The 27232-nt window shown below is 45.5% G+C and overlaps 2 protein-coding genes across 2 annotated transcripts in view; one reads left to right on the top strand and one right to left on the bottom strand.

Annotated features, from left to right (window-relative positions):
• snd1 (staphylococcal nuclease and tudor domain containing 1) overlaps positions 1 to 27232 on the bottom strand; it is a 119797-nt gene that overhangs the window by 53102 nt on the left and 39463 nt on the right. Inside the window, exon 16 of the mRNA XM_029163567.3 lies at positions 26607 to 26716. Within this exon, the coding sequence (XP_029019400.1) occupies positions 26607 to 26716 (110 nt within the window). The remainder of the gene's footprint in view (positions 1 to 26606; positions 26717 to 27232) is intronic.
• Positions 5818 to 11120, top strand: lrrc4.1 (leucine rich repeat containing 4.1). The gene has a single exon (XM_029163566.3). The coding sequence runs from the start codon at positions 7701 to 7703 to the stop codon at positions 10563 to 10565; it is 2865 nt and encodes a 954-aa protein (XP_029019399.1). The 5' UTR covers positions 5818 to 7700; the 3' UTR covers positions 10566 to 11120.

The raw sequence follows: 27232 nt of genomic DNA, 5'->3' as shown, positions 1-27232 counted from the left end.
AATATATTATAGCCTGTACTTATTGGCAGGAGTTTGCCATTGTCGACTTGCTCCGTCACTTAATTAAAATAAATTGTGACATTTGAATTCAAGAGCTTAACACCTTACGCAGCCGTCTTCAGGAACAGAAATGTTAATGTGCTCTTATAAAACTCGGTTTGCCTTTGAAAAACAACACATAAGCACACAGCTGGGAGCCGAGTATTAAAACTGCAGCCCGACAACTTTTGTGGCTCAGCAAGAGCAAGCAAAAGTCCTTGCTCCCAGACGGAGGGCGCCCGGTCCACGCTGCGCGAACTCACCGCTGCGCCGATCACACTCCGATACAAAGCACGCGCGGCGACGTGCTCGGGTGTCGCCCGCATGTCGCCCTCTGCCACTCACCAGCCTGCTCTCCCCAGCCCCGCTCAGGGCAGGCCGGCCGGCCGCACCACTTTAATCCCCTAAAGCTATGCAGAAGTGCTAACATGTGGAAAGGGATTAAAGGCAAATAAGGCTGTGTGTGCATGTGTGTCAGATATGCCTGCATTAGCAAGATTCCACCCAACGGCTCCACGCAGGGCACCAGTCCCCTCGTGCAGCAGGCTCAGGGCGTTCGGCCGCTTGCTGTCAGTGTTTTTTAAACAACTGCACATTCGTAGTGTGAATTCTACAGCTCCGCCGCCACGTCTCTCTGCACTGACACCACTATTTCACCCACACAAACACATGTTGCTATGCGTACTGCTACTTTGGAGAACCCAATCGACATCCTACCCTCGGCTCTCCTTAGTGACTGTAAGCTGCCTGTGTGGGAGGACTGGCTCTGATAGAATGGACTGCTGTGTTATTGACTTCAATTTAGAAAGTGCTGCCCGCTGCTTTCCCCCCCTCCTTTTGTTGCCAGGACCCTGCCGGCCCCCACCTGTAGCCGACCTCCGGGGGATATCCCCGATTACACTGCTACAGAAAACACATTTAAGCAAGGCTGCAGGGGTGAGTTGGGCTGTGTGGTCCAGCTATTTTTTCCTTTGGCCTATATTCCATTTCTCCTTTTATTTGCAATTCCTTCATTCCAGCAATTTTTCTTCTTGATTCCTTGAGATTTTATTTTACACAGCGGTTTAGCAATAATGTCCATTCCAGTGCGTTTTTTTTCCTGCGTCTCTCAGCCTCGTCATCCTGCAATGTCTCCTACCTGCTTGGATGAACATCTACTGAAGTGGTATATTGTTGGAAGCTGCAGGTACACTGGCACCAAACATATGACACTGCTGTGGCTACGCTCATAGATTAGCCATACCTTGCTTGGCTTCTCAAATCCCCAGTATATGAAAAATGGAAGCAGAGACAGAGGATAACGCACAGGAAAAATAACCAGCTTGGAAGGGAGTATATACGATGCTCAAAATGGAGAGCAGATAGTTTATCTGAACACTGATAAGTTAGACAGGCAACTATCGCTTATGAAACCCAGGCTGTATTAGGAAAAGACGTTCATTAAACCTCCATCTGCTCTCTCGCATATGAAAATCCTTGGAAACCAGTTTGCAGTATCATTGTGTCTAGATCCAGAAAGGCACAATACACATTACAGTAGCCCACTAGTCTTACAAACCCATAAGAATAGAAGTGCAAATGAAGAATACCGGTGTGCACACACAACCTTTATCTATTGGACAGTGCTGCCGTAATCTGGGTATGGCCAGGTGGACCTGGAGAATAAAACATTTCATTTCATTTCTTCTATCCCTTAGTGTTTAGACTAACCGGTCTCCGTACAGCTAATCCTCCCCGACATGAAACTAATAGAAACTCTGGGATTAACAATTTCACAGAAATAAAACTGTATAGAAGGTAATCGTTGCTGTGATTTTAGGGAGAGAAGGATAGTGGAAGGTCAAAGGCATAAAAGCGGGAAGGGGGGGGTAGGAGCCAATTCACCACCCAAAAGACGCACGGTCTTTCAGAAAGCCCATGCTTCAGGATTTCATTCTAGTGTTTGATCAAATCACCGCTACCAGTAGATTTGCAGTAATTAATGCATAAAGGATACACAGGAAGCTTGAGGCAATACAAAACATTGAATCGTATGCACAATTGAAACATTTGTCAACCTCAAACAGCACAGAAGTCAAAGTCCAACCAGAGACATGTGTCACATATATTGCAGAACAGCTCACATGCAAAGCATTTTGTTTTGAGAAAGACAAAAGCAAAGGAAGAAGAGAGAAGGGTGGATTTAAATGTAGACAAGATCTTTGCTCAAGGATCTAAGAGTCTAGAAAGATTAGCTGCCCCTCTGTGGTGAATTTCTATGTTTTACCATCACAATGCTCCGAGAAGGAGACATTTGTCACAGCTTTACAAATGAAACGTCAACATTGTGATACATATTTATACGAATCATATGAGAACAGCTGATGCAGTGACTTGTCCAGAACAACACAAGGCCAAACACTCTTTAAACACATATGGATCACCTCCCCCTATCTAGCCATCTCAGCTCACACTAATTGGGTAAATGGCACTAACCTAGCAATATATTTCTTCTGCTTCCAGCTAACATGGGGCTATAGCTAATCCCCGCTCTGGCAGCCAGTATGAACACAGCTCAACATAATGAAGCCCATTAGTCTGAGACAAAGGCTGTAGCAGCGCTCGAACACAGCATAGGAGGGAAAATCAGTGAAAACACTCATCTTTTACCGTGGGCCTCACTTTCCATGACCTGATATTGCCCTTGTTTGAGAGTGTGCACACATACAAAAACAAGCTGAATGAGCAAACACAATTAACTCAAGACTGACCTGCAAACAGTGAACCCTTGTGACAAGGTAGGAAGCAAAGAGTGAGTCAAAGAAGACCGACTGGAGGACGAGGAAAACAAAAACAAGAGCATCAGAATATGGGATGACAAAAGATTGGAGGAGAGAATGTACAGGAAAGAAAAAAGTTTTCAACTAAGTAGGATAATGTTGATATGGTGATTTTAGTATATTGTATGTGGACGATGCACAGGAGAAACTACCAGGGCAGAGCTGGCATCAGCATGACAGCTCATCTCACCTGGTCAGAGAGACGCCAGTAAAATACCCCAGCGGCCGGTATAATCTCTTGATACGCTGGCTTATGTCTGGTGTGTGTATCTGTATGTGTGATGAGAAAAACAATACATGAAAACAAAATCCCTATCTACAGGTTTCACCGGGGCTCTGATAGCACCATGTCTGTCTGTGCGCGTGGAAGTCTGTACCACGTAATCTCTACCAGAATTAATTCCTGAAAACTGAAATGAAAATGGGAAAAGACGTGTTTAGTAGCATGTCCTTGAACTCAAGGTCAGCGTCATGAAGTCAGGCTTCTCTGCGCTGGTTGTATACACATTATTATGGTCGGCTGAAAAAGTTTCATGTTTGGCCATTACTATAGAATGAGCCCTTACTTTAGCAGGCAGAGGTAATGACATTACCATCAGAGCTGTCATTCAACTGTACATTCCTGCAATCTAATTGACATTTGTGCCATGGCGTCCAGCAGGTCATTCATGGAAATGGAACCACTGACACAGATTCACATGCAAACAGACGCAGGCTGCTGACCTACATGTGCTGGCTGCAGCCCAGATTTAGTAGCAGTCACCCCAGGGATCTGGTTCTGTGCTGTTTGCATATACCCCTTGAACATTTTGGCTGTCAAGCCACACCAATGTAGGTCGTGTGGAACCCCCAAACTACCCCCAGTGCCAGCTCCATAGGGCCTCCGCTGAAGTAGGAGGGCAGGGGTCATACAGCAGGGGCCTGGGGTTAGTGTCACTGCAGTAAGGTCCAACATACCTGACAGCTCATCAAGACACAATCAGCCAAGTCCAAAGGTTAAGCACTTACAACACCATGTGTGACAAATGCTGGGCCGCCTGGTGAGTACTATCCACCGTAGATTTCATGCTATGACGTAAGCCTTGAAAGTCTGAGAAAGAAAGAGAGCCTAGCCAGGTTTGAATTCAACATAGAAAGCAGCACTGTAGTGGTCTAGGATGTACTTTACTGATGAGAGGACCTCACCTCAAACTCATTCTGGGTCACATACGTAACAGTATGCACACTGTAATATACCAGACTGCTCCTATTATTGATCCCAAACAAAACCACAAGCCTTCATTTACAGTTGGCTTAGCTCAACACGGATCAATGAAATGTTGCTGTTTTGAGCAGCACATTTGCTACACACACTGCATTTGTGTCATAACCTGCTTTCACACGCCTTCCATTATTGCATTTTCCTTTGCTCTGAGAATGGACAGATGATAATGGCGTAGTGGCAGGACACCATTTGTATAAACCTCTACACGTTAGGGAATCCCTCTGGAAGGGAAATGATCTCTCTTCCTGAACCCTGGAAAACCCCTTGTATACTCTGGTGACTGCCACCTCACTGTTACATGTGCTTCATTGAAGACCATTCCTATTCATCCGCATCGAAGTCAAGGAGAGAGCCTGTGTGTTTGTGTGCGTATGTATATACTATAGGAGCAGGCTCTATAGTCCTGTGCCAGTGGGAATACCGTACTGCGCTACAGGCAGTGTGACCTTTTCTAGCTGCCGTGCTTTCTCTCCTCCCTTTCACGAGCTCACTGTCGAGCTCGGACGCGAGCGTGCACACACCTAGCAGCACTGTCACAGCTGGCTTTACCTACCATCAATTACCTCACACTGCTTCCAAGTTTAATGGACACGGAGGCTTGTACAAATAAGTGGAGACAGAGGGGTGATGGGACAGTAGGGTACATTTGTTTTGCCTCCTCTCCTGCGGCAGAAAGGTAAAGCACGTCTTGTTTTCTCCCGTTTGCCTTCCTTAACATGACCTTTATGGCTGTGTGTTTCCTGGAGCGACAGTTTGTGCTCAAATTGAGGGTTAAGGCTCACCTATTTAGAGTCTGCTAACGACATGTAAAGACCCATGAAGACCGGGAGGTGGAAAAATATACAGAATATGTATATACAGAACAGGATATTTAGCTTTAATGCAGATTTACACAGTCAAAATCAACCAACCCGATCACTTTTAAGCCCTTACTATAAATCAGGTACGTCTGCATATTAATGAAAAAAAGCTAATTGTTACAATGTAAAAATATCTTCATACATATGCAAAGACGACTCAGGTCGAGATAGAGACATCTTAAACTGATCTTTAGATCCTCTCAGTCCCAAAGCAAAACTGGAAAGGGAAAAAAAAAGAGACAAAAAACCGAGAAAAAATAAAGAGGTTGTGCTAGACTATATAAAAAACGACAGACAGCTAGAGATAAAGTATAGTGACACAGTGATGGACGAAGACAGAGTATAGAAGAGAGGACAGTAAGGAGGGTGAGGATGAAGTGGGTGGGTGGGGGGAGTTAATGCTCAAAAACACACTGCATCAAACCAAAGCACTGCTCCGAGCAGGATGCGTCAGCAGTCCATTCATGTTCCTCTATTTTCCACTAAAGGACAAAACGAAAAGAGCGAGAGAAAATGAAGTGAAAGTAAATCAAGGATAAAGAAAAAAGAACACGGCAAAGCAAGTGAGTGACAAACAGGGTCCCATCTGCTTGCCTTAGCCACTAAAGCACGGCTGGAAAGCTTTGCCAAACTCGCTGGAATGCCAGGATTATTGCTGGGCAGGACAGGGTTAAAAACTGGTTGCTGTGGCAATACCACTGTCCATCTCCGCCTTCAGTCTCTCGGTTCCTCTAACTCACACAAAACCACAAAACAAGAGAAAGAGCAATAAAAAAAATTACAGGAGAGCGGGAGCAAACTGGTTTTTTGAAGAGGTAGATCTCTAAAAAGGTCTGAGTGCTTTGAGCTCATCCAACTACCTCAGGACACTGCAGAGAGAGCAGGAAGGAGGCAGAGAGAGAGGGAGACAGAGAGAGAGGGTGAGTATGCGAATGAGCAAGAGCGAGAGAGAGAGAGCGAGAGAGAGAGTGTAAGAGATAGAGAGAGATCCAAGCAGGAGCACGCTCTCTCTTTTGCTGCTACAACGGATCCTTTCCACATCGACGCTACTGGTAACGTCACGCCTGTAAGCCGCGCGGTTGCCCAGCGCTCGCCTTCCCGGTCCTGTTCCTCTCCCCAGCTGGACGCCGCATTACAGAGGGGGTGCTGATCGCCACGCGGAGAGGAATATAAAAAACTGGAAACAAGGGGCAAAAGAAACAAGCCGGAGAGGACGGAGAAACTGCGCAGCACCCCTCCTCCTTTAACCCACCTTGATCAACCCAGCTACAGCACCCCCACTCCTCCCAGCACCCCCATCCATCCCCCACCCCACTCCGCCGCTGAAGAAATTGACGGATTATTGAGAAGTGCATGGGAGGCAAGCTGCAGCTGCTGCCGTGTGCGCTCGCTACTGCTGCTGTGCGCTTCACGGGGATGGTGTGCGCGCGTTCGCATTCGCTGCTGCCACCGCGGCGGCTGCCGTTGCTGAAGCGTGTGGTTAGTTAGGAGGAGGACGCTAAAGAAGGGCACCGTGCGCTGCCTAGCCTTTTAAACCCCCGCCGAGCACTCCTGGAGGAAGAAAAACCGGGGAAAAAAAACCTAACGGACACGACGCCACACTGAAAGGGGGAGCGAAGGGAGACGAGCGAGAGAGGGAGAAGGGCTGTCAGACGCACCGAGCGACCAACTGATTGACCACTGAAAAGTGAACTGAGGAATTAAGGGAGGAGGGGGACCTTTTGTGGACTTGTCAACCCCCCAACCATTGTAAACAAAAGACAAAAAACACTGAAAAGGACTGTGGAATTTTCATTCAGTCTTCATCCGTCCTAACCCCACCTATCTCGCTTTTTTGTCTTTTTTTGTCTGGGCTTTCGGCGCACGAAAAATTGTGCGTGTGTGTTTGTATGGTCGCTTATGCTATGGAGACCTGGGAAAGGTGTCTAGGTGGGGGATCAACTATCGGATTCCAAGGACAAGCACGAGAAGAGGAGCCGACAGCAAGGAGAGAGAAAGGGAGCACTACTGCTTTGGAAGCCTGACTGGATTCCTATCTGCATTTTCTTTTCTTTCTAATCAAGACGGAAAGGGAAAAAACATTCACTAAAGGCCTTCAAATCTTTCTATTTGGATGTGTGGATTTACAAAAGGGCTCATCTTGTTTAAGCTCTTTGGCACTGATACCTGTTTTGACAGAGCAAATACAAAAAGCCGTTCTCTGCTGCTCTTGGATATACATACATCTGATCTGAATACCACAGCTCTTTCTGATTGCAAAAAAGGAGAGAAGCTTTATATCTCAGTTCAAGGACCTGTAATAATAACTTGAGGTAGGTGTCTAGTGTTTCAACCCCTCTTTGCATACGTTTATAACACCCTACCCTCCCTTCTGTTTTGTAATGCAGTTTCTGGTTGCTTAATTTACCATCATGTCCCTCTCATACACACATTGTAGGGAAGCCAGTCTTTTCGACCCTCCCCTGTCCTGAGAACAGTTTATTTCAATAAAGGTACTGCTTAACTGAGGATAATTCAATTCCTCCCAACCCCCTGCAATTACCCCAAACCCATGCTTTCCCCTTGTCTTATTCAGTTCCCTTAAACTATTTATTCCAGTCCCTTTAACAGTACAACCAGCCAACCAGCTATTTTCCCTGTCCCCTAAGTACCCAAACACCAGTCCCAAACACCCCATCCTCCCCCCCAGATGATGCTGAATTATGAACGTGCCACATCATGAGTCTCCTGGGGCGGGTAGCTGTGCATCGTGCCAGGAAAGCCGCCCTGCTCTGTGTACTCTTCCTGATGGCGCGAGCGTGGAGCAGCGCCTCCCTGGCCTTGGCGGGGGCGGCGGTGTCTCAAGGACCCCAGGGCTGTCCACCGCAGTGTTCCTGCAGTAATCAGCAAGGGAAGGTGGTGTGCACCCGACGTGGCCTCACCCGCGTGCCCCCTGGCATTCCTGCCAACACGCGACACCTCAATCTAATGGAAAACGCCATTGAGGCGGTGCAGGCTGACTCCTTCCGCCACCTGCACCACCTTGAGGTGCTCCAGCTTGGGCGAAACGCCATACGGCAGATTGAGGTGGGCGCGTTTAATGGACTAACCAGTCTCAACACCTTGGAGCTGTTTGACAACCGCCTGACAGTGGTGCCCAGTGGGGCCTTTGAGTACCTGTCCAAACTAAGAGAACTGTGGCTGAGGAACAATCCCATTGAGAGTATTCCCTCGTATGCCTTCAACCGAGTGCCCTCCCTCATGCGACTGGACCTGGGAGAGTTAAGAAAACTGGAGTACATCTCTGAAGGAGCTTTTGAGGGCCTACAGAATCTGAAGTACCTCAACCTGGGCATGTGCAATGTAAGGGGTGATTTGCCAAACCTAAGTCCCCTCAAGGGCCTTGAGGAGCTGGAGATCTCTGAAAACCACTTTCCTGCGATAAAACCAGGCTCCTTCAAAGGCTTACGCGCACTGAAAAAGCTATGGGTGATGAACTCACAAATAACGGTGATAGAGCGCAATGCTTTTGATGACTTGACTTCATTGGTGGAGCTTAATCTTGCCCACAATAACTTGAGCGCTGTGCCACATGATCTGTTCTCCCCGCTAAAGTACCTAGTGGAGCTCCATCTCCACCATAACCCCTGGAACTGTGGCTGTGATGCTGTATGGTTAGCACGCTGGCTAAGGGAGTACATCCCCACCAACTCAACTTGCTGTGGACGATGTCATTCACCTGCCAGCATGAGAGGTCGACAGTTGGTTGAAGTGGACCGAGGTGAGGGTGCTGCAGTTCAGTGTTCTGCACCATTCATTGCTGATGCACCAAGAGACTTTAACATCTCAGCAGGCCGAGTAGCTGAGCTTCGATGCCGCACAGCTCTAATGTCGTCAGTGCGCTGGCTCCTACCGAATGGGACTATCCTGACACATGCTTCTAGTCATTTTAGAATATCAGTGCTCAATGATGGGACCCTCAATTTCTCCAATGTGCTGGCAGCAGACACAGGCACCTACACCTGCATGGTGTCCAATGCAGCTGGGAACTCAAATGCGTCAGCCTACCTCAATGTGAGTGCAGCTGAAATTAATACATCCAACCTGAGTTACTTTACCACAGTGACTGTGGAGGTCATGGGGCCAACCACTGAAATGCCCAAGCCTAAATCTACCACAACTACTGCTGTTGCTGCAGGTGCTGGGGTAGCTGGAGGAGGAGGAGCAGGCCTTGGGACAACAACTACAACTGCCTCTCCTTCGATCTTTCAACCAGTCTTCATTTCCACGCCAACTGTGTTACTACAAAGCACAGACAGTTCGCCAGGTGCAGTTAAGCCATCTGTGATGCCTGGAATTCAAGGTGCCACGGGCAAACCAGGAAAGTCTGGCCCTAGCCTGGATGAGGTGATGAAGACCACAAAGATCATAATAGGTTGCTTTGTGGCAGTCACGCTGTTGGCTGCTGTCATGCTCATCGCTTTCTACAAACTGAGAAAACGGCACCAGCAAAGGAGCACAGTGGCAGCTGCTCGCACTGTGGAGATTATCCAGGTGGATGAGGAGGACCTTCCACCACCAGCTTCTGCAGCTCAAGAGACAGCTCTGACATTACCTGAAATTCGGGACCATAACAGCATACACAAGCTGGACTTCATCAGCCACAAGACTGATTACAGCTTTCACAAACCCAAGGCAGAATATAAACCCCAGCCTGATTTTACCCTTCACAAGCCGAAGGCTGAGTATACCACGTATAAGCCAAATATGGACTTTAGTAGCCACAAATCAGCCCCAGATTACAGTACCCACAAATCTACACCAGATTTTAGCCTTCATAGACCAAAGCTTGACTACAGCCCCTTTAGGCAGGACTACACCATTCACAAGCCTAAAGTAGAATACAGTCCATTCAAACCAGACTTTGGCACTCACCCAAAAACTAAAACGGACTACAGTCCCTTCAAGACAGACTATGGCACTCATCCAAGGCAAAAATCTGACTTCAGTCCTTTCAAACGAGATTACAACACCCAGCCAAAACCTAAACATGACTACAGCCCATTGAAATCAGACTACAACACACAGCCTAAACACAAGGTTGAATACAGTCCATTCAAGCCTGATTATGGGACTCATCCGAGACCTAAACCTGAATACAGCCCATTTAAGCCTGACTACAGCACTCAGCCTAAACTTAAAGCGGACTACAGTATCCAGAGATCAAAAACAGACATCACCTACAAACCTAAGGACCCGTATGCCACCCATAAGACTGCAACTGATTACAGCGCCTTCAAGACCGACTTCAGCCCCCACAAAGCGGATTACAGCGCCTTCAGGTCTGACTTTAGTCCACATAGTCAGAGACCTAAACTTGATTACAGCCCACACAAAGTGGACTACAGCCCTCACAAGGTGGAATACAGCACTCTAAAGCCCAAATATAACACCTATAAACCGAGTGGACATGGGGCTAAATGGACAGACAACAATGTTGGGAATTCTTTGCCTCGAACCTTGCCCAGCGCCATCACAGCAATGGCTGAGCCCTTCGTCATAAAAACTCACAACAAAGAGAAGGTACAGGAGACTCAGATTTAAGAGGGCCCCCAAAAGGCTCCCCATTCCTTTTCTCAGACCCTAGCTCCAACCCCCCCTTGCCCCACACCCCCTTTCTTCCTTTCCTCATTAAATCATGCAATAGAATGCACAAAAAAGGACAGGAACTACTTTTTGTACAGCGTGCAAACTTAAAGACTGATGCTTTCTTGTTGTACATGCTTATAAATAAATATATATATGGACAAATTGAACCTACCATGGGCTGGTGATAGAGAAACATATATTAAAAAGATATTGAAACTATTTTCTAACTTGTAACTTCTATTTAAAAACAATGAATTGTTTAAGATGCTGTCTTGACTTTGAAAATGAGGGTAGTGTTGTTTTAAAAAGGGGCATTCTGTGTGATTTTTACACCATGCTACAGAGAATGCAGTGACGAGAAGATATTTATATAGAGAAGACTTTCTTTAACTAAAACCGAACAAAGGTCAGTGTTGATCTTTACAGGTTTATCTTGTAAAAGCACCAAGAATTTGTACTGTGCCAAATGTTATAAATGCAATAAAAAGGATTTTTGGAAGAAAAAAGGAAGTATTAGAGAGAGATGTTTTTTTCCCCCGCTCTTTTTCTCTTGCCGTATACTGTAACGATCAGCCAAATGCTTTAGACACTGCAGTAAGACGCTGCAGCTATACTTTAACCCTGCATGTGCTGAATGACTCAGGCAGAATGAATCACAGTGCAGATGTGGATGGTGCTTTCTTTGAATCTCTCAACACCCCCGTTAATTTTATTACTTACTAGAGAAAAGCCCGTTCATGGCTCATTTTCTACCACAAGCACAGACTGCTTCATCAAGGGAAGGCTGATCAAAAGTGTGTAATTAATCTCGAGTTCTCTTAAGTTCTGTTGCTCTTAAACACCATGTAATGCCTCCTGAAATGCTCATAATGTGTTTTAGTCAAGATGTCTGTTACACCTCTACAAACATGTTTAATTAATCGTGCATTTAATGAGTGAAAAGGGTGATAAATTCAGGTGAAGAACTGTTTGGGTGTTGGGGCTGTCTTGCACTTTGCCAAAAACTATAGATTCTCATTTCACTTTTCATTGAATTGCCAGCTGTTGTGCCTTCATTAATCAGTATGGGAGCTTTTTATGGTGACAAACGCATGCAGGTCTCAGTGTTAACTGTGCATTTTTCATCTTTGACAATATCTCCCCTCTCAATCATAATACAGTGTTACAGCTCACTCTCTAACAAAGAAAGATAATACAAAATATGCATTGACTAATCTGCATTAATTGACCAGGTAAGACAATTTGTTTATGAAAACACTGTATGTGGGATACAAGACCAAGCAGGCTGTGGCCATTTGTTCTCGGTAATGATCTTCTTTTGGCTTATTTAAATGACAAAACAGAAAGACAGTGATACCTTTAGAAAATCTGAACAGGAAAAGCTTTGACCTTGTAGAGAAGATGATGACACCAGTTCTGCTAAGTATGCCAAACAGAGCTGAGTTAGAAATATACCTGCAGGAGCTACAGCAATATCAAAGTTTGGCTTTTATGAAGGGTTAATTAAAAGAAAACAGAGAGAGAGGTTTATGTGGCCCATTACAAAAAGAGTGCAGAGGAGTCTAACCTGGGAATTTTGTCATTTCACATGTACAGTAAGTGATTATTTGTTAACATATCAAACACTGTCAAGACAGACAATGTCCATTGTATTTGATTACGAGACTAGGAAGGATGATGTGTGACAACTAAGATAATACTTTTGGTGTGGAAACAGGAATGAAAAGATGTTGAAGGGAAAAAAATATATATATACAAGAATTATAGAACAAAAACCATAAAATGCTCCTTTCCAGTAAAAGTAAAAGCAGTAAAAGCAAGGCTGATCATTTTACTTTATGTACTTTCAGACAGGATTTCATCCAGGTGCTTGGTAACAATGGATGACTATTTATATATTGATGTGTATGTGTTTATAAATTTGGTCAGGTATGTTTAAAGGTTTGTGGTGAGATACATTGAAATACATAAATTAAGCATGGTGCAGGATAGGCATGACTTAGGAAATGACGGAAGCATCAGGAGGATGCATTCCTCCTGGATACTTCAGATGATCGGTTTAGGCTTACTGAATTTAACTGGAGTCTGAGCATTTGTACTAAGGCATTGCATCGCTGTACAGTATTGCCATCCTCATACTTTAAGATGCTAGCGTACCGTAGCCACGTTCTACTGTTGAGTACTGACATGAACTGCAGCGAGTGGCCTGCTGTGCGGGACTATAGAAGTCCCCCTCATACTAATCAGTCAACATGGCTACAGGGTCATCAATCAGCCAATCAGATAGCGAGCAGCGGGGCCCGTCTCCATGGGAAACACTGCCTTCACCCCTTCCTCCTGCAGGTCATGTTTTTTCTTCCTCTGTGTGTGTGCTTCATTAGCAATCATGAAGCCATTTGAAAGAGGAAGCGAAGCAAGATGCATCTAGCCAATGCTAACAGTGCTTGAGGAGGGGGGGTTATCGGAAAGGATGGGAGATGAAGTAGGGGAAAGTTAAGCGGCGTAATGTGGGTTATAGGACACAAAATGTGTTTTGAAAGAATAACATGATTGTTAGGCGTTATGAGAACAAGCAAAAAAGGATGTTCTGTAAAAATTAATAATAGGGTAAGAACAGAAAGAGGATCAAAGACGCAAACAGCACACAAAAAAAACTGAAACGTGGATAAGCTGAATATGGTAGATGGTGATGGTGTGGAGGCCAGAGGTAAAATGTGAAAAACAGAAAGTAAAAGATTTAAGAGTGATTTTAAAAACACTGAAGATTTGATATGAAAAGACATAGATGTACAAAAGAGAGAAAGCAGAGCAGCAAGAGGGGAGCAAGAGAGAGCAAAGGCGCTGGGAAAGGAGTGAGCAGAGAGAACGTGATGCAAGAGTGCCAGCTACAGATGGAACGGGGGATATATAGTCTGGCCGTCATGGCTCCTGCATGGCTGCTGAACGGCCTGGACTGCACCACAGGGGGTGTGGAGGTGGGGTGGGCAAAACGTGATGTGGCCACAGCAGAGTGTCGCAGATAGGAAGTGCTGATACCAGTAATGGACTGGACCACTGGGTGTACTTAAGGAAGGGAGACCGGTGAACATGAAGGCAGAGCTGATGGGAGGTTCAAGAGGTCAGCACAAATGGAACTATGGGGAGAGACGCTGCCACAGTGCAGCTATGTGCATATTTATGTGTTTCCAGTGTCATCAGAAGGGCACGGGGTTTAACAAGCTGTAAATAGAAAAATACTTTCACATAAAATACAAATCAAAGTCAATGAACTTAGTCTGGAGGAAATTTTAAATTACATTTTGATCATTGTAAAACGACTATGCAGAGGCAGAGAAGACGGCCACAACAAAACGCTGTTTCATTAAAACCCGATGTCATTAATCATTCATCAGCCGAGGCTTAAGGAAGCAAAGCAGGCTTCACACGGCGAGAAACAGCCTTGAGTGATAAATTACAGAATGCAAACTTCAACGGGGGGAATGGACATATGCAAAAACACTACTGCACTTAGAGCAAACACTCTGAATAACTGAGGCTTAACAGAGCTGTGTTACACATCTGTGCAACAAAAAGAAAAAAGGGTTGGTGAGTGGGTCTAATTCGGCACAAGTGAAATTTACTTCCATTGAAGAACACTGCATTTCTAAAATGCTGCTAGGAGGAAGTGGCTCGTAGAGCAACAAAGTGCCAAGGAGGAGCATCTCTCCACATGACATCATGCCGCCTCATCTTCACACCATTTAGCCTCATTCATCTTTGGACCATCTAAACACAATTGTATTGAATGCACAATCTGCCACACCAATACTTATATACGGTATTAATACACTAGGAATATGTTATGTAAAGTTTGTGTATTTGTGCAAGTGATACCTAACACACTGACCGTCGGTCCTATTGGTTACAGTAACTGGCTGGAAACCTAGCTTATAAGAGGGATGAGAGCTACACAGCACACGTGCTATGAATGTTGTGTGATCACTAGCCACTGTGCTAGTGGAGCACAGAGGAGGCTATTCTAAGCAGGCCCAGAAGCATGCTGCCTTATGAGTCAACATGAGTCAGGGCCACAGAGCGGTTTGGTCCTAATGTCAACTAGAGGAACTTTGGGGGGTGGGGTGGGGTGGGGTGCAGAGTCAAAGGTGGAGACAGCGCACCGCTTATGCAGACAACAAATTCCTGCTTATTATGCCAAAAGAGAAACCGAGTTGATTTATGCAAGGGTGAGAGAGGCTTCCTCTTTAGACCTTCACTGTTTTCATTCATCTTCGCTTCGCTAATAAACAACAGCCTTTTTATTAAAGATTAAATACATTACGACAGTGATGCGCTGCTTATTTCTTATAGAATCTTTTACTTTGAAATACTACATAAATGCCAAGAAGGTTAAGTAGAGGTGAAGCTGCAGGAGGACTAGAGAAATCTGTGAAGGCAAGTTGATGTTTGCTGGTGTCTGACTTTGACCGTGTGAAAACCAATGCAAATACTCATAATCAGCTACCAGATGGTGGCAGGATTTGTTGTCACCAAGGTCAACAGAGGCAGAGGAAGAATATGCACCACGGCGTACTGTCGGCGATCTGCCCAGTGTCGTCAAGGCTTTAGTGCAGAATAGGTGCACGCCAAGAGATTTTACATACTAGACATTTACTGTGGTACAAATTCACACATTTGGCTGCTGAAACCTTGAGCATCAAGCGTGTTGCCCTGTGTGACAGTTTATTGCTCTTTGGGTGGGTGAAAAACATCCCTGTGTTGTTTTAGGCTCACTTTTATGGTCGCGTCCAGTGGTTGAGGCTGAGACGTGTGCGTGAGTGTAGTAAATCACGTCCACTGAGAACAATATAAAGCCGGACCGAGACACAGAAGAAATGGGTAGAGAGACGAATATGAACACAAACATACAAAACACACACGTACACACTGAGCAACAAAGGGAAGCCAGCGACTATTAATTTCACTCCATTAAGATTTACAGCCTAAAAGAGAAACCGGCCCAGCATCAAAGATACTGAGTTCAGGTGCAGCCCTCAGTTACTCACTCAAACACAGACAAAAGCAAACAACAGCAGACAATATATGGACCTTATTACCTGGCTGTTTCTTACCTTTTATTATCAAAAAGAGGCAAAGGTCAGAAAATAGCTGCAAAAACAGGAAAAGCATCTTATGCCGAGTCTTAGTAAGTGGAAGTCATGACTTCCACACATGCGTGTTTCTGTTTGTGTTCTTCTGTAGTACACCTTCCCGCCTCTTGTATGGAGATGGGGAGACGCTTCTCCTATAGGCTCTAATAAGGTTGAGGATTATAAAAACAGGGACAACTTCACCTTTTCCAAGTTTTGCTTGGAGCGACGCACCCCCGCCTCCGGTAATTTCTAGTGACAGACATTTAAATTCATCTTCTCATATACAGACTCCATTAAAAATCTGTATTCAATGTTCCACTCCAGAATATCTTCAGTTTTTAATGGCAGTCACGTTACCATGCAATTGCACGGTCCATTAAAAAAAAGACTGAAAAATACAAACTATAATCCATGTGGTAATAAGAAAACCTTTGCTTTTATGTTGCATGTTAAGAAAAGAAGTTTGGAGGTTGCAGAGTTTCAGGCTTTTATTGCTTTAAAGGATGACAAAGGCACTTATCTGGGCGTCAATATTTTAGAAGGCTGGAAGTGAGATTCTAAAGTGGCCTCATACACTGCTCAAGGAATTAAAGGAGAACAAAAGACAAAGGTAAGAAAGCTAATGAAGTGAGGGCGACATTTTCTATGACACTATAATTTACTATGTCAGGAGACAGCGGTGCTAGATGAATAAAGACCACAGAGGAAGTTGTCTGGAACAACAGTGAAAACGAGACAAAGGCCAAACGCGAGGAACAAAGTCATAAAGATGGAAAAGGGGAAGAATTGAAAAACTGATCGCGATAGATAAGGAGGCCCAGCCTTAGCTCAGCAAGAGGAGGATTACCAAGTTACACCGATGCGGACTTCAAGACGACAAGCAGCGTGTTAATGTCAAAGACCTGCTGAGAACAAGCGCATGCTAAGCACAGAATAGCACATGAAAGCACCGTGGAGATGAAAGCGCCGGCGAGCTGAGTGGAGCGTCCGCAGTTTTCATGTGATGGCAAAATTATTCAGCCTCTGCAGCAAACTGCTGTGCGCGTTTAAATGTGTGCGCGTAGTCGGGTCAGCAAAGATCTTTAAAGATGCAAAACAAATCGATAGCAAATCTGTTTGCAGTGGACAAGTCGAGCTTCACTGCACTCTAGGTCTTTCTGCCTCTAGCTGAGTTTCTATGATTTTATATGTAGTTGTTTTTATTAGGAGGTATTTGGAAATTTTCAGGCTCTAATTTATTCCACCTGGATCCTGTAATTTAGCAGTACCTCTCGCATGCTCACAGCATAAAGTGAGGGGAAATCTGTGTTTTTTATGAGGTAGTGGGTCCAGGCGCTGATCCCAGCCACTAGTTTTAATGGATCTCAAATAAACGATGTCACCAAAAGTGCTTGCATAAAATACAGTCACTACTTAACAGGAAAGCATCGGGGTTTGTTGGCCGATCTGAGGCGACAGTAAAACAATAAGGAGGTTGGTAAATAGTTTGCTCTCTCCTTTTTTCCCTGCAATTGTGAATGAGATGCAGTCTGAAAGGTTTTGGTCCATGTGTTTAGATTTTACTCAGGCTTCTCCAACGCTGTAAGTGCAGATGTGTCTACAGGTGAACCTGTGCCAGTCAAACTGTGCCACCTCCGCACAAAACCTGATCAAAGAACATGTCATCCCAGAAAGAGGAAGACAGCAAAGTATACTTAGATCTAGTAGCTGCTTATTAATGTCAGATGTGACAGCATAAAATCCTCGTTAGATCTTCTAGGGCTGCACTGGGACAAACTATGCAGCAAAACATCAGAATGAAAATAAGCTGTGAATATGAAGATGTGGGAAATTTAATAGAAGTAGAATCTCTTAATCTGCCAAATCCGTACAATTAAAAAGAGTAGGAGAGAAAAAGCAAGCCATAAAATATTGTGCATTTCTCTCAAGTCTGAGGCAGACTTATGAAAACTGCATATAAAACGAGAGATAATTATTTTTAGGTATTTAAAGCATGTCAGAACCAGAAACTTCCGCACAAGAGGTGAATCAGTGGTGCTGCGTGGCCCCAAGCTGAGCGCGACCTCGTCGGCCCGGCTGATACCGGAGTGCCTGCCCAGCGGGGGCTGCTAATAATTAGCCGGCCAGTTGTACTGCTCCCTTGCCCTCACCACTCGGCCGTCCCTCACTGCAGCTAATTAAACGCGACCAGACACATCAAACATGTATATGTGCATGCGGGATTGTGTTTGTCTATCAATTACAGTTTTGCAGTCAGAGGACTTCAAACCCAGTTGAGAGCTGGGGGAGTGCTCGGAGTATAAACACCGGGCACCGGCACAACAAGCTTGAGAAAAATAACACAATTAGGTAGCATCGTGCGATGCTGATAGGAGAAGCACAAGATCTAAAGAGCTACTACTCTAATGGGAGTTTAATAATATAAGGGGGAGGGTGAAGGATGCAGCACACCTCTTAGGAATGAGCCAAAGAAACACATAGAAAGGAGAGGGATGAAGAGGACAGGAGCAGCAGAGAGAAATGGGAGGCTCTGGGTAAAAGACGCTTGGCAAGCGTTTCCCTCCCACCCTGTTGGCAGCCGAGGCACAAACAGTTTGCTCACAGCAGTACATGCATCTATTAGTATTGTTCCAGGAGATAATAACGCCATGTGTGGTTGTACATGTGTGTTTGAGTGTCAATTCACAGCCTAAAGTGGCAAATAGGGCAGCGAAGGTGGCAAATAATATGGAGTAGCAATATGAAATGTATGGCACACACACACACACACACACACACACACACACACACACACACACACGTTTGTCTTTTGGTGTCAGACCATTGTGATAAATGTCAGCTGCAAAAGCACCAGACACCGTGGCACAAATGACAGCAACACACCTCTTGACAATTCCAGCCTCCATTTTTGCAGTGAAAGGCTTTTCTGGTGAATGCCAGGAAGAAACGCTTCATCTGGAGATGTTTTATCGTCAGGTGCGACAACAAATACCCATTCAGCTCCATAGAAAGAGTAACAAAAAAATCACTGTGGGAAAACACGAGTGAAAGCTGGCTAAACAGACAGTACAGTGAAAAACGTGGCCGTGGTGTCTGTTACACCACCGACCAATTACATTAAGATTTTAACGGATTAGAGACAAAAATCACATCCACCGGCAGGTGAGATAAAGAAAACTATTGTGAGTACTGATCACCTGTCAGACAGGCCGGACAGAACACACTTATAGAGAAGCAGCTCTCTCCCTGGAAGAGAGATTCAGCCGGCATTGAGCGGCGTTTTAAGAAGCCGCGGCGCCCTGGCCACCCCTTTCTTGGAACTTCCCCTGTATACACCCCTGCACATTCAGAGCAAGATTCAGCCAGCAAAGGAGTTTTAGAATCTACATTTCTATAGCTGGCCTCAATTGAAGCTATACACATATACACCGCTTCCTGTCTGTCGCCCACTTCTGCCATTAGCTTTATCTCTATGAATTCAAAGCCCAGAGCCCAATCCCCGTTGGATTTCTGAAAAGATTTCGCCAGGCTTGTTTCTTCCCTGTATGGCCCAGACTCTCCTCTGGGAAAACAGAGAAAGCAGGAGAGAGGGAGAAAGCAGGGGGAAGGAGATGCCGATCGCTGACACAGCCACGGAGATAGCCTCCCTCCTGTTGGTAAGGGATACAAAGAAAGAGAATGAGAAAAAAGGTAGATGGAAGGAGATGCTGAGTGGGGATAGGAGTACGGCTGCGAGGACGTTACGCTGGGGTAAGCTAGCCAGAGATTACCCCTTCAAATATCTGCCTTCATATGCTGCTTACTGTAATTAGTCAGACTGTCACATACACACTTACACAAAGTCAAGATGCAGGGTCTGGGTAGGTGTGCTTTACGCTGCAGGAGCCAGATGTTGACAATTTAATAGGCAAGCCAGCGACAGCGGACTGACGAACGGAACAGAAGAGAAAAGGAACAGGTGAGGACGGTGCGCGTGTCGGTTGGCATCGACCATATGTAAATTCTGTTATTGTGGAGACTTGAGACAGGGTGTGTGGGAGAGAGGGCGCAGAGACTGACTGCCTCTTTTTATAGTGACAGCTGAATCTGGTGCGCGTGTGCGCAGGCGCAGGGCTGCGTGGAATGTGTTGTAACCCTACAGCCAAGACAACGTTGATGTGTAGCAACTGCTGTGTTGTCAAGGGAACCATTAGCACGAATGAAAGGCTGGTATCTGCTCTGCACTTGTCCACACAGACACACACCACCGCACAAATGTAAGCGACTGCCGAGAAGATAATTCCTCTGGAACCAGCTGAGGCTGGAGCCACAGCTCGTGCTGTGTGCAAAAGGCTGATTAATTAAATCTATGTATGTGATGTATGCAAGCTGGAGTCAAATATGTCAATATACTGTTGCGACACAGTTATCAGCAGAAAAGGATCAGTCTGGGAATCAATAAAGCATAAAAGGCACAAACCCATTTTCTTAGAGAGGCTAATAAGAACCAACACATGTTGTCTAATACTGAGCAGGATCTAGGTCACCCTGCAAGGGGAGAGATTACAATTCTAGCATTAAATGCCAGCAAAACACTTATTTTTTATACGAGAATGGCTTAAGCAATTACCAGTCAAGGACAAAGTTTATTCGACAGCGCCGACTGTTAATTTCACTTCTGATGCCAGCGACACAACATTTTTATTATAGCGTCAAACATTATTCATACCCAGACAACAAACACCTACTGGCTAGTGGCTCAGACGGGGTGTGTGTGCGTGTGTGTTTATGCAAAGCTGTGTGTTGGTCAAAGTAACATGCACAGAGTCACAATTAAATCCAAAGTTAACAGAAAAGGAGAACACACTTGGTTCAGTGGCAGTGATTTAAGAAGGGATGTAAAATCCTTGTCGAAAGAGATTAAAAAGGGATAAAAATAAAATGTTAAATCTAAGTATCTAAAAATATAGTAATATTTCTGGCAACTCAACCATTTAAACATCACCTGGAAATGATCAAAACTGAAGGGCTCCACTTACAAGTATCCATCTCCATCCTCCATCTATTCCAGGAATTCCAGAAACTAATTAGCTAAAATTGAAACTGATGAGTCCGGTACAGTAAGTAGGAGCCATATGTAACCTCCTTGTTAATAATAAGCAATAAACCACAACAACACTAACATTGGTCCAACTGCCAGGCAACTATTGAGCTACTGAGTGCCTCTTTCAATACCAGGGTCGATATTTTACAGCAACTCCCAATTGTAAATTTAACATTAATTGCTTATCGTTCCTTTCTTTTCAATAACAGTCTATTCATTTGTCATCTCCGGCTGGACCTTGTTGACTGAAGACACAATAAAGCCAGAGAACCGGAAACAAAATGCAGACCAAAGTGTTCTTTATTAGAACAATGGAGTGGGATGGAAGGTAAAAATGAAAGCCAAGACAACAAAAGGGAAGAGCAGCCAAATAATAAGACAGGTAATGACATGGCTATTGACATAGCTACTGGCTGGCTGCCTCCCAGTATTCCCAGACAGACTAAAATCCAATATGTAGTTCAGCCTCTTTCTTTTTAAGTGAGAGGGACTGAAGTATAACTAGGGGAAAGGCAAACAAAGATACGGCTGACACGAAGACTCCCTCCTTCCTTTCCCTGCTGCTTCAGTCACTTACCAAACGCATTCAGTCTGGCCCCAGGTTCAAGAATAATTTGAGTGAAATGTGTTTGTCTACTGTGGGAATGTAATGCCCCATGTCCATTCTGCTCTTTGTAAGAGAGTGAGAGGGAGACTTGGCCTTAAATCTGGCAGGAAACCTGCAAAAATGGGCACCAGTGCGAAAGCAAAGGACCGGAGAGAGTGGGAGGGAACTCAAATTCCTAATTGTAATTCAGTGAGAGATATACTGTCAGACAATACATTCAAAGTGTGAGAGCATTATATTATTGCTCTCATTGATGTGGAAGAGTACTGCAGTGCCCTTCATGTAGAGGAAAAGGCTAAGAGGATTCAGCTGGTCCCCAAGCACAGTGTGTGCCTGTGTCAGGATATGCTTATCAGGGTGGACTGTGAAGTTGCAATTCCATCACTCACACACACGGGTGTTAAGCACAAGGTCGCCCTCGTAAACGAATTGGGGTGATAAAGTGGTGAGCAGGCTTCTCCCGTCCTCTCATCTCTCCATCTCTATTTAGGCCGATCTATCTCTGCGTCGCTGCGGCGGCGTGAATGCGTTTATGTGGGTCATCCTGTTCACCTTCAGGCTATAATTCATGATTTTCAAAGAACAAAGCCGCCCCAACTGTGACACTGATACACATAAACCAGCTGAGCAGTACTTTATTTGCAAGCTGCTGCAAAACCTAAAGATGAACTCTACTCGTGACACCAATTAGTCAAAAGTATTATGGAGAGGTTAGCTGCGGTCGCTACGCCGCAAGAACGCCACACGTACACGGACAGAAGCAGGAAAATAAAAGCATTAAACGTCCCTCGTGCTAAGTGGTCCTGGGTGCTCATCCTGTAGCAGACTGACAAATGGAAGGGGACAGACTCTGTCTGTGGCCATAAAGCAGCAGTAATATGGACGTGGGGCTGCCTACTGCTCCTGTGGTTTGTTTAACTACAGTCTGTGGTGGGGAAAAGGACCCAAGGGGCAGTTCACCGTCCCACCGTCTGCCTGTTTCACTGACCAGGAAACCACACCATGAATTATTCACCACGTGTTTCATTCCCTCCCTCGCTTACGCACTCACACACACGCTGCAAACTGCGCATCACAAAGTTTAGAAACAAACATCTTGGAAATTGATGCGCAGGACGAAAAACATACAAACGTGCGTCGGCAAAACGGGCCAACGCAAACTGCCGAATGTGAGTCAAGAGTCTGGGAGAGACCGAGGGAGAGGGGAGGAGAGGAGCAGGCCTGGTCAAAGAGTGCGAGATGCAGTGCTTGTGTAATCGGCCTCGTGCCAAAATAATTCAAGCGTGATCGAAAATCAATGTGGGAGCATGGAAGCTGTGGAGAAATCCGGAGCTGTCCTGCGGCCCCGAGAAGCAAAATAAGACGTATAAAGAGAGGCTGGGATGCATGGAGCATCCATTCTGCATGGTTATGTGGGTATGTGAGGAGCTAAATCATTTTATCTGTGTTGCAGTGACCACGGCAGTGCACGGAGATGCACAACTCTGTGTGCCTATTTATACTTGTAGTGGTGGTACAAAAAGGGATTACCACACATCCACACAAATCCTCTTGATATTACAAAGGTGCTGGATTTATTAGTATCTAATTAAAGTGCTCACTAAGAACAGTTATTAAAGCTGGGAGATGTGGGGAGACGGGCGCTAGCGGGGCATCTGCGCCGCCACGCTGGCGCGGTGACTCATCGGTGCTCCACAACGTGACCTCCTGCAGGTTCAAACGCAACCCCGGCCGCCTGGTGCACCACGTCCACGTCACACGCCGAGGTAGGTGGCCGCAGCCCAGCTGGGACGCCGTGCACGGCCCACGGCACCCGTCGCTTGTGTCTGCGGGAACTATGGCAACGGCTTGATGAACGCACAGTATAGCGTGCTTTTATTTACATGCCGGCGAATGAGAAAGTAAGCTACGGGCAACTCTGAGTAGGCAGTCAGGGCAGTACAGTAGATGAGATACCACCCAGACTGAATGAGGTCAATAGGACTGACAGTGTACGTAGGTGGAACAGTACACTGCATATTACTGTCCACTTAACCCACTCTCATCTCTGCTCAATCAAACACTCCATCTCTGCTTCTGCTTCACCCTCTTTTTTTCCCTGTTCTTGCTTCATCTGTCGCCCGGTGGCCACTGAAATCTAGACATATATAAAACACTGGTTTCAATCAGGCATCTGTTCCTCTTCTGATTAACACAGGGGAATGAAAGTGACTATTTAATCCTGTATGAAACTGCTCAAACTACACTTGCAAATGTGAAGCAGAAGCTGATCTTTAAAATATGAGGCACCTTATTCTGACAGCGATTTATTCACACTGCAGTCATCTTCAATAAAAATACTTATGGTGCTGGGAATAAATATATAAATATAAATATTGTTTCACTGACTTTTGTCTTTGATTTTCTAACTCTACACCATTAATTATGTCCCATGCCTTGCTGACTCATCCAAGATAAACACGTCAATGCAGTAAAATTCTCTCGTTTCTGCTTGGGCTGAGCTTTTGAAGTTGCCACCCAAAAGCACAGAGAAAATCAACAGGAGCTCAGTGTCTGAGATAGTGAATGGATGTTTTTCCTCAATGGAAGGTGGGAGGTGAGAGAAATTAAATGGAAGACATCAGAAAAAAAGAAGGAAAAGGAAAACGTCTGGGGAGTGGTGTTTACCAATGCGTTTGCTTTTCCCCTCTATTCTGTGCTGCCGTTTCAGCTCCACGCTGGGAACGGAAGCAGTGTCTGTCAGAGATTAACGCCACAGAGAGGGAAGACAGGCAGAAAGAGAGGGAGAAAGGGGGCGAGGGAAGACAGGAGAAACACAAAAGTGATTTTGGAGGAGAGAAAGAAACGCGACAGACTCACCAGAGAGACAGAGAGAATGAGAGTGGCGGGGTGATTATAAATAGCAGAGACAGAAACGCAGGGCCGCTCCCCTCGCTGGATGCCACATTAATTATGCGCGTCTGCATCTGGAGAAATTAAGACATGGCTGCGTGGCAGTTTAGAGAGAGAAACGGAAAAAAGAGAGGATGGGGAGAAATGGCAGGCGAGAATGGGCGGGCGACTGAGAGCAAATGTCAGTGCGGGATTTAAAGCCGGACACGAAATAAAGAAGGCAGCAAAGTGTGAGGGACAAACAAGTGGGAAGAGGGAGAGCAAATAAGGGAAAAGGCCATTAGTGAAGCGCCAAAAGAGCAAGACAAAGGCAGGAGAAGCGCCTTCATCCTCACACCAAAAGCAAGTTTCAAAGGAGACTGCTAATTATAGAGCAGTGAAATTCAGAAGAATGAATGTGGTGGGGAAAAAAAACCTTCCTTGAATCAGCCCATCTTCAGATCGACAAACCTCTAGGAAACTTCAAACGGCTGTCGAGCAGCACAAGTGAGAAAACACATTTGATGAATGCAAATAAACGCAGCAGCGAAACCCAAATAAAACGTTGTTCACGTGAGCCGATCTCGCAGAGCGGCCGCAATCAGATGCTATTCAGAGCTAAATCAACAGCAGAGTCTCATGCTAATGAAATCTAATGATCCATATTCATGCGATCACCTGTTTGGATGGCGCTCCCCGCCCTGGTCCACAGGGACAACGGGGAAAAGATGGCTCAAGGGCACAGCTCTCCCTCGCCGTCAGAGGTGGAGACTTTAATTCTGCTGCGAGCGACTCATCCCTTGTTAGAGTTCAGCGCTAGCTCTCACCTCTTCACTGACAAACCCTAGTGCACCATTACACGCACATCTTTCACCTATACTTTCCTCTCAGATAATGAATTTGCCGCTTTTTTGCAGCACCTCGTGCGTGCATGCTTAACTGCGGTGTCTGTTTGAATGTGTCCCCTCCAGTGTACGTGTGCGTTTGTGTTCATACTAGCCCATAACAGCAGGTCACTGCAGGCGGCCAAGCAGCCCCCGCACCGGGCTCCGGACTCGTTATGTGGCTCCGTCCTGCCTGCTAACTCCCACCTACCTGTGAAAAACTTGCTGACACCACTAATGACTGGCAAGGGAGAAAATGTGTGAGCGAGTGTGTGCATCAGAGTGTGTAAGGATGGAAGACGATATGTGCCTGATGAATGCTCGGTTTAATCGGGGATGACTACAGACGCTGTGTCAAAGCAGAAAAAAAGTCTTAGAAATCTGATTAATTATGCATTTGTATAAATAAAGCCTCGCTTCAAACTGTTGCTGCTACAGAGGCTCTTTACGGATTCACGGGGGGAAAGCTCTGCATCTCTGTCGATCAAAATCCGCCGTGTGCTTGCATCACCTATTTCGGTAACGGCTTATTCGGTGCGCACACACACATACACACTAAACACAAGTCCACCTCCGATGCTGACCAAGGCTACATTTCCATGACAACTAAACACCAGAGGACAGTGGAGTCAGCCACCCTACGCAAAAAAGCTCTTTAAAACGGAGATAGGAACGAGGAGGGTGGGGGTGTGGGGAGCAGGAGAGAGAGTGTGTGGCCCGGATAAGTGGTGGCAGGATTATAGCTAGTTTCATCATGGCTTTGGTCCGTTCACTGCTTCTTATAAAAACCTATTACCATGTGAATGAACAGGCACACAGTGGATGGAGTTTTCTAAAGCCCAGGAGCCCTGATCCACTATCACGTGAGCTTTCCATAAACTGCCTGTGAGCACGGTGTGCGTTTTAGGGTCCGTCTACTTCATTAGGGCCATTTCTGTCCAGATTTTTACAGCACTTGATATCCACATAAAAAAAAAAATAAATGCTGCAATAATGCTTCTGCGGGAATAGACAGCTTCTTAAAGTCAGCGATCCTATTTTAGCACGAGCTGTCTGGCAGCATGACACTTCGTTTCAAGATGAGAAACACACTTGTCATCAGAAACAGACAAACTGTCAAAAGACGAGTGTATATTTTGCTTTTATAGTAGCTTGGTGAAAAAACATGACTTTTGATATATAGATTTTTCTACATTCACCATATAGGTAAATAAAAACTCATGCTTGAATAGATAAACCAATTACCAAAGAACTGCACAAATAATAAGGGCTTGGACCAGAGCAGAGCAGAGCGAGAATGTGAAACACTGTTAGAAATGTGCTTCGAAGCCAAAAACAGCATCGTAAACATAAGACTGGGTGGGAATTTGACATATTTGGATGTGGTGAAGCTGCAGCACATCGTCCAGCTTTACTGCTCACCTCCCGTTGCAGCACCAGCTCTTTGGTGAACAGCATGGCCTCGTCGCTGAAGGGCTCCGCCACCTGCATGCCCCCAGGCGTGTTCCTGGAACTGCGTGGACATTCAATACCTGCCCAACACAAACGTAGCAGTTAGACGACAGCACAGCAGCTAATCAAAAGGTATTTTCAGTCACAAAATAAAAGAAACTTTGATGTGACGCTGAATAGACAGTAGCCAGTATTTCCAGGTCTCTAATGCTCCTGACAACTGACGCATCGAGCATCTTTGTCAAGGTCTGCGTCCAAGAGTCTGTGTCATCCATGACCCCAGGCAGATTAACTAGATGATGGCAAACTGGTCATCGAGGGATCAGGCTAAATGCAACCATTAGTGGACACTTTGTCCCTGGGGTCCTCCAACATCAGCTGGCACTCATTTTATAGAGTTTGGGTGAGAATACAGAAGCTTCTGGGCAGAGGTTGGAGAGACTGTACGCGTTTATGACAGTGACTTCCAATAAAAGCCGACTGCACAGGAACTATTAATTTCCAGTTTTGTCCTGATCATCAGAAGGCATTGGCTGGACAAGTAGGAAGCCAGATTGCGAGACTTCATAAACATAACACAGGGTATAGGAGCATCT

Source organism: Betta splendens, chromosome 9 (assembly GCF_900634795.4).
Source record: "Betta splendens chromosome 9, fBetSpl5.4, whole genome shotgun sequence".
In the NCBI taxonomy this organism is placed as follows: Eukaryota; Metazoa; Chordata; class Actinopteri; order Anabantiformes; family Osphronemidae; genus Betta; species Betta splendens.
This window is presented reverse-complemented; position numbering and strand designations above follow the sequence as displayed.

Excerpts from the sequence above, each read along its gene's own strand:
- lrrc4.1 (XM_029163566.3), top strand. The coding sequence starts at position 7,701 with ATGAGTCTCCTGGGGCGGGTAGCTGTGCATCGTGCCAGGAAAGCCGCC.